This window comes from Vombatus ursinus, unplaced genomic scaffold, assembly GCF_900497805.2.
Source record: "Vombatus ursinus unplaced genomic scaffold, bare-nosed wombat genome assembly UNPS02000580.1, whole genome shotgun sequence".
NCBI lineage: Eukaryota > Metazoa > Chordata > Mammalia > Diprotodontia > Vombatidae > Vombatus > Vombatus ursinus.
Genome location: NW_020940358.1, coordinates 2759125 through 2774468, shown reverse-complemented (window position 1 = coordinate 2774468; position 15344 = coordinate 2759125). Strand labels below are relative to the sequence as shown.

The following is a 15344-nucleotide window of genomic DNA, read 5'->3' as shown; positions in this document are numbered from 1 at the left end:
TTTGTGAGGCAACTGGGGTTAAGTGACTTGCCCAGAGTCACACAGCTAGTAAGTTTCTGAGGCCAAATTTGAACTCAGGTCCTCCTGACTCCAGGGCTGGTGCTGTATCTACTGCACCACCTAGCTGCCCCCTTTGATTTCATTCTTGCAGATAGTCCTAGTGAGGAAACTCCCTCTGCCAAGGCAGATCAGCAGTTATCCTGTCGCTTGTGGTCTTAGAGCCTGACAGGGGTGCCTATCAACACCCATGTGGTACTATAATGTAAGCTAGAGAGAGGCAGGTTCAAGGTTGTATGATCCTGGGTAAGTCACTCAATCTCTCAGTGCTCTAGGCAACTCTCCAAGTGGCTAGGTTGAGGAGAAGGTGCCAACCTCTTTTGGTGGAAGGAGTTTCCTCATCTGGGACATTCCTATACCAGTCCAATCCCCATATCTCTACAAGATAGAGATAGAGACAGATGATACAGTCATAGATAGAGTAGATACAGATATCTCAATATCATAGATAGAGAGATAGAACAGACATAGATATAGACATATTGAGTGTTTCATAAAAGTTTTCAGGATTCAAAGGCATTTTCTACTTTCAATAATGGAAACCTAAATAAGTGAAATAAGCAGAATTGGGAAAACAATACACACAATGCCGACAACAATATAAATGGAAAGAACAAAAAAAAGGGAACTGAACATTGTATAATGATAATGACCACGCTGGGGCCCAGAGAACAGATGAGAAAACACACCTCCCTCCCTTCTTTTGCTGGGGTTGGGAGTGTGGAACATTGTATGTATTGTCTGATGCTGTTGAGAGGTTGGTTAGTTTTGCTAAACTGCCTTTTTTTTGCCTTCTTTCTTTTTCATTCTTTGTTACAAGAGCAGGCTTGCAGGAGGAAGAGAGGGAGGGATACAGCTGGAAATGAAATTGATGTAAAAAAAAGATATCAATAAAAAGCATTTTTAAAAAGCTAATGAATCAAGACTGCCCAAGGCCTGCCCTGATGCTCTGTCAGGAGTGGAAGATTCAGAAATAACCCAGTAGCCAGCTGCCCTGCTGCTTATGCTCACAGCCTCAGTATCCTCCTTCATCACTCCAAATCTGTCAAGTCACCGCAACCCTTCCTTCCCTCATACAGCCACCACCCTCTTCTTCCTCCTCTCTGATGCCAAACCTCTAGAAGCTGTCCAGATGTATCTGATGTCTCTTTTTTCCTGTTTCTCTCTTCGTTAAGCCCCCATTCATCTGGCCCCCACCGTTCTGTTGGAATTGCTTTCTCAGGAGGTTGCCAATTTCCCCCAAATCACCAAATCCCAAGGCCTTTTCTCAGTTTTCATCCTTGTTGACTTCTCTCTATTATGGGGTACTTCTGACCACCAGCTCCTTCTCAATACTTTCTTCTCCTTAGGCCTTCAATCGTTCAATCTTTCCTAGCTTTCCTCTTGACATTTTCTCCCTCAACAATCAATCTCATTCACTCCCATGGTCTCGGTTATTACCACCACACAAATGACTCACCAAGCTCTGCCTCTAATACTGAGATCTCTTCTCAGTTTCAGACCATATCTCCTTCTGCCTATGGAACACCAATAGTAAATAACTAGCATTTACACAGAGTTTTAAGGTTTGCAATATGCTTTACAAATATTGTTTCATTTTTATTCTCACAGCAACCCTGGGGAGGTAGGTACTACTGTTAGCCCCATTTTACAGTTGAGGACCTGGAAGCAAACAGAGGTTAAGTGACTTGCCCAGGATCACACAGCTAATAAGTGTGTAAGGTCAAATTTGAACTCAGATTTCCTGACTCCAGACCTAACACTCTATCCACCGGACCACACAACTGGCTCTAATGAATGACACATCGACTTTAATATGTCCAAAACTGAGCTTACTATCTTTTCCTCCCAAACCTCCTCCTACTTCTGACTTAACTATCCCTGCCTTTGACACCAATATTCAGCCTAATTCCTATTTTCAAAACTCAAGTGTCATCTTAGACACTGCCCTGTCCTTCAGACCTCATACTTAATGATCACCACCAAGACCTCACATAGCACCTGCTTTACCCCCCTCTCATGCATATATCATGCTCTATTTTGTATTATATAGCCATTCAAACATGTCATACACCCCTCCTTGAGGACAGGGACCAGAGGTTTTAACCTAAACTCTTTTTCTCCTCCCACCTAGCATGAGTATCCACAGATGTCAGGAACTTTGTAAATGCTTAGATTGAAAAGAATTTTGAGATAGGTGAGTTAAGCACCTGGTAAACTGACCCTGCCCACCCCTTCATAAACAGGGCTTGTTCAGAGTTTATCCAGGAGCCATAACCAGGCTATTGAAATCCTCCAACAGGGTTTGAAATCTAGAGGTTTTTTTTTTTTTTTCCTTTTAAAAGCTGAGAAATTTCCAGAAATTGAATAGCGAGAAGAAGTTCTAAATTTATGATTTCTAATTGCCTCTGCACAATAGCCTATTATTTCTCTAATGACCATCCTGGCTCACTGTCCCCACATCTCTCCAGTCCCCCAGCTGGGTCCATTTACCAACCCTCCCCATTCTCTTCCCACCCCGCCTCCTGGACGGCCCCCAGGCTCAGCCCAGAACAAGGAACAAGCCAGCACAAAGGCAAGGGAATATAAGGAAAACCTGGCTGGATTGATTCCAGCTGTGCACTCTGGTCCTAGTAATATGACCCTTGCCTTATTTCCTATGACCAAGCCCGTGTCTTCCAACCCTTTCCAGTAAATGGGTCACCATCTTCCTTCTCATTTCCAGACTCCTCACATGGTGGCCCTCCCAAGATCCCAGTTCCTTCAGGATTGGGGCCCTTGACTTATTCTTATCAGTCTTCCCAGCAACCAGAGTCATGTCCAGTTGTGTCCAGAGCCTATGTTTGGGCACTCACTCCCTGACACCAGACTCCATAATGCCAAACTTTTACCTAGCCCCACACCTACCACTAGATCTTCCTAATACCCACTGCCTGCCTCTAAATTCCTGTCATCTATGGCCACACTCCCAGGACTGCTTACCTGCTGGTCCAACAATCCTCTTCATATTACCTAAGTGGGTACCTTCCCAGATGGCCTGGCCCATCACCAGGTAGACTTTCTTATCTCTAGTCCAGCCTGTCCTAGAACCTGCCAGTCTTTAATACTGACTTAATACTCAGGCTTTAATACTGACAATTTTTACCATTTCAACCCAAAGACAAACTCAAAGGCGAACTTTCATTTCTCTTTGTATTACTGCAGCAGATCTCAAAGTGTGGTCTTTACTCCTGGGGGTTCTGAGATTCTTTCAGGGGCCTGAAACCATTTCAGGGGGTCAAAACCATTTTCATAAATATACTAATACATTACTTGCCTATTGCAATACTTCTCCCTAAAATACTCTAACCTTAACTCCCTTTCCCAACTTCATGTCTGTGAGGAGCCCTATTTTATTCATATATTTCAACCAATAGAATATATCACAGCAATTTGAATACAGAAGCAGATAGGAGAATCCAAGATGTTTTTCACTAAACCAGACATTAAAGCAATTCGCAAATATGTGTAAAGCAATGCCATTCTTCTCACTGAATTTTTCATTTTGGAAAATATAATTATGTTTCATTAAAATATATTATTTATATTAACCATTGTCATTTTAAAATGAATTAAAAATAAATATTTAAAATTTTATAGGTTTTCATTTCTAATGTGGCAAATATCAATAGATATAATCCACATAACCAAAAGCTCTTTGGGGGTATTTTCCTCAATAATTTTTGAGAATGACGGGTCCTAAAAACCAGAAAGTTTGAGAATTGCTGGTCCAAGAAGAAACAGGTACAGTTCAATCCCCCTTCTTCCTTCTTAGCATAAATGTATCTCTGGAAGTAATGTGGTATAGTGGGGAGGGCACAGAACTTGGAGTCTGGGGAAGTGGGTTTGCACCCAGTCACTTTGATGCTATGTCATCCCATCATTTATATGCTGTGTGACCTTGGACAAGCAACTTGAACTCTCTTAGAGGGCTCAGTTTCCTTATTTGCAAAATGAAGAGGTCAAATGAGGTGACTGGCCACTAAAGTCTCTTCCAGATGACAAATCATGACCCTATGAATAAATAATAATAATGACGATGATGATGATGATTAATAATAAATACTACCAGGAAGGACTGAAAGTCATAGCTACCAGCAGGGGGAGATAGCGTGAAGTTTCAGAATCTGATCCCAGACTGGAATTTCAAGTATCACAGGAAGAAGGGTTCACTGCCCATGTAATTAATGGACTTATTCCCACACTGGCTTGGGCCATGGGAGAAAGAGGTGGACAAGAGCCATATGTACCCTTTCTATGAAGACCTGAAGGTATTAACCATCAGACAACTCTTTCTCCTCTTTCCCTCCCTTTACTGGCCCCTGCCCTCTACTCACTGTTCCTATTGCCTGGGAACTAAAGGGTCACCACTTGGAATGGGCATCCTGGGAAGAGTGAGCAGCCAGCTAGCAGTGGGAGATGTCCTCCCATCAAGGCTGAGGCTGCTATGAAAGAAGGACCCCTCCCTCCTGCTGAAGGGGAAACTCTTCAATCAGCCCTTCTCAACCATGAGCTGGGAAGGGGTCTGGGGTCTAGTTCCAACCTAGCTCCAGCTCATCTCTGGTCTAAAAGAGCCCAGAGGTCAGCTAAGACATGCACTGACCAGAGGGCAGGGCCTCTCTGGAGCAGTTCTAGCTTCTTGACCTGGAAATTGCCTGCCACTAGGACTGGCTTCCTGATTTTACTTTGGTCTAGGACCTCAGCAATAGGCTGGAGCACACAGGATTTTAGGCTGGGGGGGGGGGCATGCTTCCCCTGCCCGTTGGAGCCCCCTTCTGTCCTCTCCAGTCAGGTCACCTTAATCCTGACAATTAAAATTTAGACCAGAGGGAACTCAGAAAGAGAGAAGGGAAGGAGGAAGAAGGAAACAGACAGGAAGAAAGAGGAAAGAAAGGGATGAGGAGAGATAGGTAGTTGACATATTCAGAAAAGGGGTCAGGGAAGGGGAAGAAAAGGTGAGCATAGCCCGTATACATACACAGAGCATTGGTGAGCCTTTGGGGCTGGTGATAGTGTACCATGGCCACACACAATGTGTTCAACGCCACAACGCAGAGGACGATCCAGTAGAAGGTCTGGGCTTTCACCATGCGGCGGATGAAGAAGCGAAACATCTTCTCTTTCCTCCGAAAATAGGAGGAGCTGTCATTCTTCCCACTCTTGAGACTAGCTCGGGCGAATGGAGAACCTGGACACAGAGGAAGCCAAGGGACAATCAATATGCATTCCCAGCCATTCATTACCTACCCCTGCTCCCCTATGTTATTCCGTTCCCTCTTTCAGCTTTGACAGATTATGTTCTAAAGTCTCTTCCAGGTATGAAACTTGATGTTCTAAAGTCTCTTCCAGCTCTGACTCTTCATGATCCCATTTGGGATTTTCTTGGCAAAGATACTGGAGTAGTTTGCCATTTCCTTCTCCAACTCATTTTACAGATGAGGAAACTGAGGCAAAAAGGGTTAAGTGACTTGCCCAGAGTGTCTGAGGACAGATTCAAACTCAGGAAGATGATTCTTCCTTTCTCCAAGCCTGACACTCTATTGGAAAGACTCTGATGTTGGGAAAGATTGAAGGCAAAAGAAAAAGGCAACAGCAGAGGATGAGATGGAGAGATCGTATAATGGAGACAATGGACATGAATGTGGACAGACTTCAAGAGATAGTGGAGGATAGAAGGGCCTGGTGTGTTCTGATCCATCGGGTCAAGAAGAGTCAGACACAACCGAATGATTGAACAACTACAATCAGCTCTGATGGGTTATGTTCTAAGGTCTCTTGCAGCTACACTTTACAATCTAAGATTTCTTGCAGCTGTGATACTCTATGTTCTAAGGTCCCTTCCAGCTTCAACAGCTTATGTTCTAAGATCTCTTTCAGCTCTGGCACTTTTTGTTCCAAAGACCTCTTCTATCTCTAACCAGTATGTTCTAAGGTCCCTTCCAGCTGTGGCACTCAATGTTCTAAAGTCTCTTCCAGTTCTGATGGGCTTATATGCTAATGTCTCATTTGGTTCTAATGGCCTATGTTCTAAGGTTTCTTGAAGCTGTTCTAGGGCCTCTCACAACTGCCACAGGCTGTGTTCTAAGGTTCCCTCCAGTTCTCATCTTTTGTGTTCTAAGGTCCTTTCAGTTCTCACATTCTAGGAGTTTAGACTTAACAGACGCACATTTCAGTTCACACGGACGTGCATAGTTGCCCATGGACATCCACATGAACCCACGTACATTTCATTTCTTCAACATACTGATACACCTGAGGGGTTGATATCTGAGATTCAAGCTGTCCCCTCATCTTCAACTCTCTATGCCTATGTCCCCTACTCTACTCTCTTCATCCTCACTTTTCACCTGGACTATTATGACAGCTTCGTACCTGGTCAGTTACCTCTCCCCTCTCCCTGTGAAGTCCATACTGCCAGAATAATTTGCATCAAGCCCAGCTCAGACCATGTCACTCTTCTAATCTAGCATGCAGCATGGTACTCTACCACCTACAGGATAAAGTCCAAACGTCTTGGTCTGACATTCAAAGCTTGCCAACTTTATTTTCAATACTCTCCTAAAACCAGCTAAGGACTTCCTGGTACCTTTGCACAATTTACTCCTTCCTGCCTTGCCCCCATGTCTTTTCATGAGCTGGTATTCTGCCTGAATGCCTTCCTTACCCTCCCCTCAGCACCTTAGATTGCACCAGAAAATGCTGTCGCTAAGCCAGGAGGAGCCCTCTGGCTCAAGTCAGAAATTCCCAGGCTAAAGGATGCAGGTTTAGTGTTTAAAGAGAAAACTTATGCACCATATGCAAATTCAGTGCTGAGTGGAAGTTGGGAAATTGGAGCAACCCAGTCAGAAGAAGATGGAAAATTACTCCATTCCAATCAAATAAAGACAGACAATCAGAGGCTTTCACACACAGCAGTGGCGACACACTGTTTTTCTCTCTTTATGCTTGGCCATCAGGAAGAAGAAACAGAAACTGAGAAAAGGGCACTTGGAAGAACAGCTGAGGGCCTTTCCTCAGAAGGCTAGAAACAGGAAGTGGATACACCAGTGAAGGGAATGTAAGCTTGCAATAAAACAAAATCTGCCTGACCTTTCGACACTAAGCTGCCTTGAAACCCTAAAGTGACGGCACTAGAACCAGAGATGAGTGTCTCCTTTGGAAAAGCCTTCTGCTAAAAGTGTCAAAATCAGGGGTGTTAAACATCAGGGAGTTAAAAATGTATCCTACAAAAGTCTGGGATGAAAACTAGGATTGAATTAAGCAGTGAATGATAACAGTTAACCATTAATAGGAAAGGTACCTATTTGACTTAGGTGTTTCTAATGATTTAAACCTTGCTCCAAATTATAATCTATTTAACCATAACTATTTAATGCTTATGTGCATACTAACAAATTATGCTTACCTGTTCTAACAAAGAGTTATGCTTTTACAGGAAAAGCATAAACTGAGTGAACAGGTGCTCTAATCTTTGCCTTGGTTAACCACACCTAAAGGAAAGTCAAATTGTTTGTATAAGGAAGTAACCGAGGCAACCCTGCCCACCTATTAGCAATTTGTGATGAAATGACCTTTCCCTGCTATTAGTGAAAACTATGTACATAATATTAATAACATGTAAAGTATTGGTGAGATTATAAAATTGTATGATAGGAAGTGTGAATCAGGTCTGGCAATTGGGCCAGGGCAGATCTGAAATGTATATTGGACTAAGCATAGGATTCTAGATTTAGAGTTGGTAGGGACCTTAGGGATCTTAAGGCCCACAACTTCATTTTACAGATGAGGAAATTGAGTCTCAGAGAAGTTAAATGACTCACTCAGAGTCACATTGCTAGTAAGTGTCTATGGCAGGCTTTGAACCCTGATCTTTCTGGCTCCCAGTCCAGTCCCCCATCCTCTACACCATTTTGCTTCTTGGTGTTTTAAGCCCTGCTTGCAAGATCTAATGCTACAGAAGCCTCCTCAAGCATGATAGAGGGTACCATCTTTGAAAAGAGAAAAGAAAAGGAGTCAGTTCTGGGCACTGGCAAGAGTGTCTTCCTTCTTGACCTGTCCCTAGGGTTTGTGATAGTTTTGTGGAAAGGGCAGGCCTGGAGTCTCCTTGGAACGGGAGGTGAGAAGCCAATGCTTTCCCCATGGGTAAGGCCTGGCTCAAGGCTGTGGCCTATATAGGATTGAAGCCACATTTAGAAACTAGGCCCCTTAGGTGATATTTCAACCTTTGTGATGAGCTCAGAAATTTTCTAGTCTCTTGTTCTCAGAAATTCTCTAGTCTCTTGTGGTTCAGTCCTTTTTCAATCATGTCTGACTCTGTGACCCCATTTGGAATTTTCTTGGCAAAGATATGGAAGTAGTTTTCCATTTCCTTCTCCAGCTCATTTTACAGATGAGAAAACTGAGACAAACAGGGTTATGTGACTGGTCCAGGGTCACAGAGCTAGTAAGTGTCCAAGGCCAGATCTGAACTCAGGAAGTACTCTGTCTATTGCACCACCTAGCACACCTCTCTCTCGTTATCTATGCTCAGTGTAAACACTGCTCCCCCATTAGAACATAAACTCCTTGAGGTCAAGGACGGTCTCATTTTTATCACCGAATCCCCCAAAGCCTAGCACAGCACCCTGAATACAGTAGCGAAGACTTCATCTTGGTCTGTAAACTTGCCATTCAGAGCCAGACACAGTCAGAAACCACCCTACCTTTCCAGCCTTTCCTCATATCACTCCCCTCCATATATTCTCTGTTCTGGCCAAACTATCCTCTGAAATGCCATCACCCTTTTACCCCTGTCCCCTTGCTCACACTGCTCCCCTTAACAAGAATGCCCTTCCTCCCTGACATTGCCTGTTGAATTCCAACCCATTCTTTAAAGCCCAGTTCAAGTGACAACTCCTCCAGGCTTGTCTCCCTCTCTGGCAGTAACCTCCTCCATAGCAATGACCTCACAGAACATGTTTACCTCTCTTTTTCACTCATCATATAATGTTATGCACTCTAATGATTAATTAATAATAAAATTAATTAGCTATAAATTTAATTACTCTATTTATTATTTCTCCCTACTAGACTACAGGACCCCATGTCTTACCTAAACCTTATATTGCTCATAACTCCCCAGCACAGCACTCTGTACACAGTAGGTACTTAATATGTGTTTGTTGAAAGAAGGAAGGAAGGAAGGAATGGCCTATTAGAAAAAAGGGGAACTCTCAGGAAGGGGATCTGGGGCATAGCTGGTGGTGTCATCAACCCCAAACATACATTTCAGCCTGGGATGATTTTTACACAGTTTATCTTAACCGTAGGACCAGTGACTAGGAAGAAATGAATAGTCCCTGAAAGCTATCCTTGCAGACCAATTAAAGGGTCAGCCCTTATGACACTTGGACTGACCAGTTACCTACTAACCATCCGTCTCCATAATGGAGCCCTGGGCTGCCCACCTGAGTGGGCAAACAGAATCCTCCTGGAAACTTTATTTGAAACTTGGACCATAATGCAAAGATGAGCTTTCAGAAAGCCTGCCCCTGATGGGCATCTTGGTCCCAGCCTTATAGAAACTCCTCAGAGTTTAGGAAAGGCAAACTGCAGCCAGCCTGAACCCTGCAGGGTTGTCTCCCCAGGCCCTCCTCTTGCCACCACACCGTGGGCAGAGGATGCTGGACTCACCCACAGAACAAAGGTCCGCGAAGCGATCATCCCCTTCTTCTGCGTGGATCAGGTCATTTTTACTCTTCTTGGTGGCTGCTCTCTTCAGCACTGCTTTAAACAAAGTAGAGATAATGGAGAGAAACAGGTCCAGTGAGCAGCATAGTGGGGGAATATCCCAGGTCCCTAATTTCCGTTGTCAAGTCAGTCAACAAGCATTTATTAAGTGCCTACTGTGTGCCAGTCAACTTTCCAGCTAGCCCTCCTGCTCCTCTCTCCTTTCCTTAGGCTGGGTTAGAACTGTAGCCATGGAGGTCAAGACCAAGGGCCAAAACTTGTACCCAGGGCTCAACCTCCAACTTCTTTTCCTACCAACTTATATGCTTTTCCTTTCATGTCAGTGTGAATACATCCCAGGCCAGGAGACTCCTGACCTGGAGTACTGGACTTAGAGTTTAAATCATGGTCCTTCAAATATTAGCTGTGTGTCTTTGAGTCAGTCATTTAACCTCTCTAGGGCCCAGTTTTCCCATCTATAAAAGGAGGGTATTAGATGAGTCGATCCCTAAGGTCCTTCCAACTCTAGCATTCTGTGATGATGAGTCTTATGAGCAAGGAGGATAGGGAGGAGGCAAGAAGAAGGAAAAGAATGTCACTTACACAGAGATCTCTATAATGGGGTGGAGGGAGGCAGGCAGACAGATGTGTTCGGTTATGGGCCCAACCTCTACTGAGAGTACCAAGATTGTGGAAACAAACATGCCCGGGATCCCTTGGGGTAGAGAAGAACAAACAAGAAAGCCACCTACCATCCAAAGGGGACTTCTCATCTGCGTTCTTGTCTTCTTCTGCCAACATGACCTCCTCTGGAAGGTGAGACAGTAACACTGAACCCAGGGGCAAAACCTGTGGTCCCCATTAGATAAGCCCATAGAAGACCCTTCTTTGAAATCCTACCACAGCCCAAGATGGCAGCTCTTTGACCTGGTGCCAGAGAGTGAGCGTCTTACCAGCCTTGAAGATCCACTCCAAGTAGCCATTAAGCTCCCGTTCAATCTGTTGCTGTCGGCGGAGCTTCAGAAAGGCCCGGCGGTTTTCTACCCTCTCTCTCTCTTTGGCAAATTCCCTGGGGGTTAGATCAAGGGAAGGGCAGTGGTTAAACCAAGTTGGCTGGGTCTTAAGAACCACACGGCTCCCCAGGGATAATGATCATCATAGAGAATCACTGGCATCCCTAGACCACGTTCAGATTTACAAAGTTGAAAAACCTGTGTGGGAGGTAGAGCAAGTATTATGACCATTTTACAGATGGGAGGCAAAGGGACTGACTACATATCATGTGGTCACCCAGTTATCAGGTCAGAGCAGGGATCTGAATTCCTTTCTCTTCACTCCAGGTTCCAACCATTACAGGAGGCTCCCTCTCCAAGTCTGTGAATCAAATCTCCCTATCTAGACTGGGACCTGCCTGGAGGCAAGATACTCCATGCTTCCTTCACCCTTCTTTTTCTTCTCAAAGTTTAGGAGCAGGGATAGTCACAAAACAGCTTCTGCACATCCTCATGGATTTAGTTCCCCAAGTGACAAGGAAATGTTCCATCTTGGAGAGCCCCATGAGGTGAAAATTACCCTAAGGTTCCTAGAGAACCAATAATGAAACATACCCCTCATCCCAGAGAGGTGGAAAACTACAAATGATGGAGTATTGTGTATGTAAGTCATAGGCAATAAAGTCATGGACCCAGACCTAGAAGGCACTTCAGAGGCCATATGGTCCAACCTCTTCTTTTACAAATGAGAAAACTGAGGCTCAGGGAGGTTCAATGATTTGCCCAAGGTCACAAAGATACTAAGCATCACAGGCAGGACTTGAACCCAGAGCCAATGCTCTTTCCACAATACCACTCAATCTGCTGATTAAGCGATTGTCCTTCAGTTCTTTTACTATTACTGAGCTAAATACTGGGTCCTAAGAGAGAGCCAGGAATCAAAAGAGGAAGAAGAAAAGAGATATGTGAAATAAGAAAGATGTGAGATAAGGAAAGGATGTGTGAACAAAAGTGCCATGGAAATATCAGCAAGGCACGACAGCCACAGAGCCGGCAGGTGATGGGGGTGCTCGGTGTTGTGGGGAGATGAGCAAGAAGGATAGGATTTCAAAGGCTCCAGGACTGACTTCCCTTTGAAGTTACTATACTCCCCCCTTACACAGGAGGACCTTTGAGGCCCAGATAAATCAAGGGCTTAAGAGACTGTAAGGGAACAACAGAGACTTCTCTCCACCTCCTGCCATCATCAGCTCAAAGGCCCTGGGTCTGGTGTCCAGGACTCTCACACCGTCCTGGGGAGAAGAAAGGCTACTTGATCTTCTGGCTTTGGGGCAGGAGCGGGCCAAGATACCCAGGTCATGTCCTGGCTGCTGAAGTCTGCCTAATTAATCTCTCTGGGCAGGAGGAGCTGCCTCCCTCCAGCCAGAACCAGAACCAGAAAAGAAAGCTCCATATCTGACACTATCCAGCATTCTGAATCCCAAGGCAAAAGAGAGCTTAGGATTCATGTATCATCCCTTGGAAGTTCCAAGGGGGTGATGGAGGGGGTGAGGGAGGGGTGGGAGGTTGGGGGGGGGAGAGATGTGACCCTTGGGAACAGAGGTGTCATAGACATATACTGACCCCTGATCTCAGAACCAGACTGACTCTTGACCTTAGCTCTAGAGCAGAGAGAACACCCAGGCCAGAATGACTTTTATTGCCAGCCACAGACTAACCCTTTACATCCTGACCATAGACTGAATAGTAAGCCCTGTCACACACCCAAGTCACACACTCACCCCTGACTCTGACATAGACCAATTCCTAAACACTGGCCACAGAGCCGCAAACCTGACCTCATACCTAACCTTTACCTTAGTCACACGTTTATCCTTAACCACAGTGAAGAATCATAGTTATAGGCTTAGAGCTAAAAGAACTCTCCTTAGAAGTCGCTTGTCTAACACCTCATCCAACAGATGAGGAAACTGAGGCAGAGAGAAGTTAAGTTATTTGCCCAAGGTCACATAGCTAATGTCTGAGGCAGGTTTTGAACCCAGACTTTTCTGATTCCAAGCCCATATCTCTTTCCACTAGTCCATGCTGCCTTTCTTAGGTTTAGAGGTCAGAGGTCAGCCAGGCTCTGATCTCTGGTCTATGTGACCACAGTCCTTACCAGTATAGATTCGATCCAATTAGACCTTTAATTTGCTATCTGGAGATCCTCCTCACCCCACACCTTCACTGGCATTTGCTACTTCTCCCCTGAGCCCCATATCTCCTAAGGGGAAAAGGAGAGGCCAGTAAAGATACCTTTCCCTTGGTCCCTTTAAACAAGAAATACAGAATCTAGAGGTTTATGTTATGTGATGTTTGCCCCTTCGACATCTTCCTCAAGGATGGGAGCAATCACTCTGAGGTGAGGCGGGGGGCAGTTGTCTATAGTTATCCTCTCCAGGTTACCCCAGACTTTCTTTGGAATGCCGCAGAAACCTCTTCATCCTGGAAGCTCCTTCACCCCTAGACTCAGTTTCCCCTTCACACACTGGATGCACTGTCCATCCTTGGAGCCTCTCCCTCTGACTGGATGCTCTTCCCAGAACCACCATTTAAGGAGGGAGCATAGGCCAGCCATGTCTCATTCTTCTTCAGGCTATACTCCAGACTTTCTATGGCATCTCCCCACATCCACCCCTGCTCCAAATCATCATCTACTTCCCACTCACCTACCTTTTCTGCTTCCTTTTATATGTTGTCATTCCCCCATTAGAATGTTAGCTCCTTGAGGGCAGGTATGGTCTCTGTATTTGTTTTCCCAGCACTTAGCACAGTGCCTGGCACAGCACAAGCACTCAATAAATAACTTGTTGACTGACTACAGAGTTCAGTCGAGAAGCACAGAATTTGCCATCTTAAAATTATACCTGAAAACCCAATTGCCCACAACCTGGCCCTAGACTCAGGAGCCAGGCAAAGGAACCGGAGAGCTTAGTTGTACCTCTAGCTCCACAAGGAGTGAGACACCTCCACCTTGAGGGCCTCAGTTTCTCCATCTGTGAAATGTACTTAACAATAACTGCCTCCTTCCACTTTTGCTTGCAAACCCCAAGGATTAATGAGAAAATGTCTGTGGGGCCCTGGGAATAAAGAAAAAAGATGCTATATCAGTTCAAAGCCTGATCCTTCCCTGAGCTTTGAAGCCCAGGCATCAAAGCGCCAGGCCTCCTGCAAGCATTGGGTACGAGGGCACCGTGCTGTGGGCCCTTTATGTCAGTCTCAGACCACATGAGGCCCAGGCTGCTCTTGCTACAGAGATGATCATGTTTCATCAGCTTACAAGTATGTATGCCTGTGGTGGCCTTCTAGGGTCTGCATCTAATCTCTCCTCTGAGAGGAACTTCCAGGCATAACTCAGAGGGGATAGATCACAAAAATGTCCACCCTTCAGACATGCACAGCAACTATAGATCTGTAGGCAGAGGTCAAGGTGAGAGCCCCTGGGAGAAGTGTCCAATAATGGTCTTATTCAGTCTCTCTAGGAGACCTGAGGCAAATCCTGGCCTTGGTCCAAGACTCAGTTTCCCCTTCAGGAAAACAAGGGCTTAGTTAATCTCATGGACTGTTTGCCCTGATTCTGCAAACTCTGGGCCAGGGGTGGGGAACCTGTGGCCTCAAGGCCACATGTGGCCCTCTAGGTTCTCAGGTGTGACCTTTTGAGTGAGTCCAAGTTTTACAGGACAAATCCTTTTATTAAAGGGATTTGTTCTGTGAAGTTTGGATTCAGTCAAAGGGCCACACTTGAGAACCTAGAGCAGGTTCCCCATCCCTGATTCTGGGCCATCCTGGGAGAGAGTTGAGCCCCTAAGGGGGTGGGAATGGGGCCTCATAGTGCACAGGGAATTGACTATAAACCACTGGGATAGTGGAAAAACAATTGAATTTGGAGTTTAAAAACCTGGGTTCAAATTCCGAATCCACCACTTATTACTACCTGTTTGACCTCAGGTCTTCCCTTTCTAGGACTTCAGTTTTCTCATCTCTATAATATGGGGCTTAAACCAGATCCTGTCTATGATCAGATGAATTAACCTAGACCCAAGAGAATGCTCAGGGATCATCCTCAAACTTCCCTGATTCAAGTTCCCTAAGGGAAGGCAATCTTCCTAGGGATAGATTATAATTTCAGAAATGCCCCCAAAAGCACTGCAACTAGAGAATGGCCTGAAGAATTTGGAATTACTGTTGTCAGCATTTCTACCCTTCTGGGATTTAAACACTAAATATTCCTGCAACCTTATTTCTACTTGTCTGCCCAGGCACCATCAGAGCTGTCACAAAGTCTGAATGGTCAGCAAGGCCATGAGGGCAGTGAGATCACACTCCATTCAGATAAAACTGGGCACTATGTCTCCCTCCTGCCACTCTCTAAGCCCCCATCTACACAGCACACACAGTGGAGACTTGCCAGTGGTCTGATTACACGGGTTACAAAAGCAGGCTGTGTGCCCAATCTCTCAGGAGGACCAAGGCTGGGAGCTTGTAAATGGGTCTAGCCTCCAGGGGTTG

General features: G+C 45.2%; 1 protein-coding gene across 1 annotated transcript in view; it reads right to left on the bottom strand.

The window, feature by feature from the left end:
* CACNA1B (calcium voltage-gated channel subunit alpha1 B) overlaps window positions 1-15344 on the bottom strand; it is a 247343-nt gene that overhangs the window by 153045 nt on the left and 78954 nt on the right. The window contains exons 7-10 of the mRNA XM_027849985.1: window positions 10758-10873; window positions 10557-10613; window positions 9769-9861; window positions 5075-5284 (exon numbers count right to left, since the gene is read on the bottom strand). Coding sequence (XP_027705786.1) covers window positions 5075-5284; window positions 9769-9861; window positions 10557-10613; window positions 10758-10873 — 476 coding nt within the window. The remainder of the gene's footprint in view (window positions 1-5074; window positions 5285-9768; window positions 9862-10556; window positions 10614-10757; window positions 10874-15344) is intronic.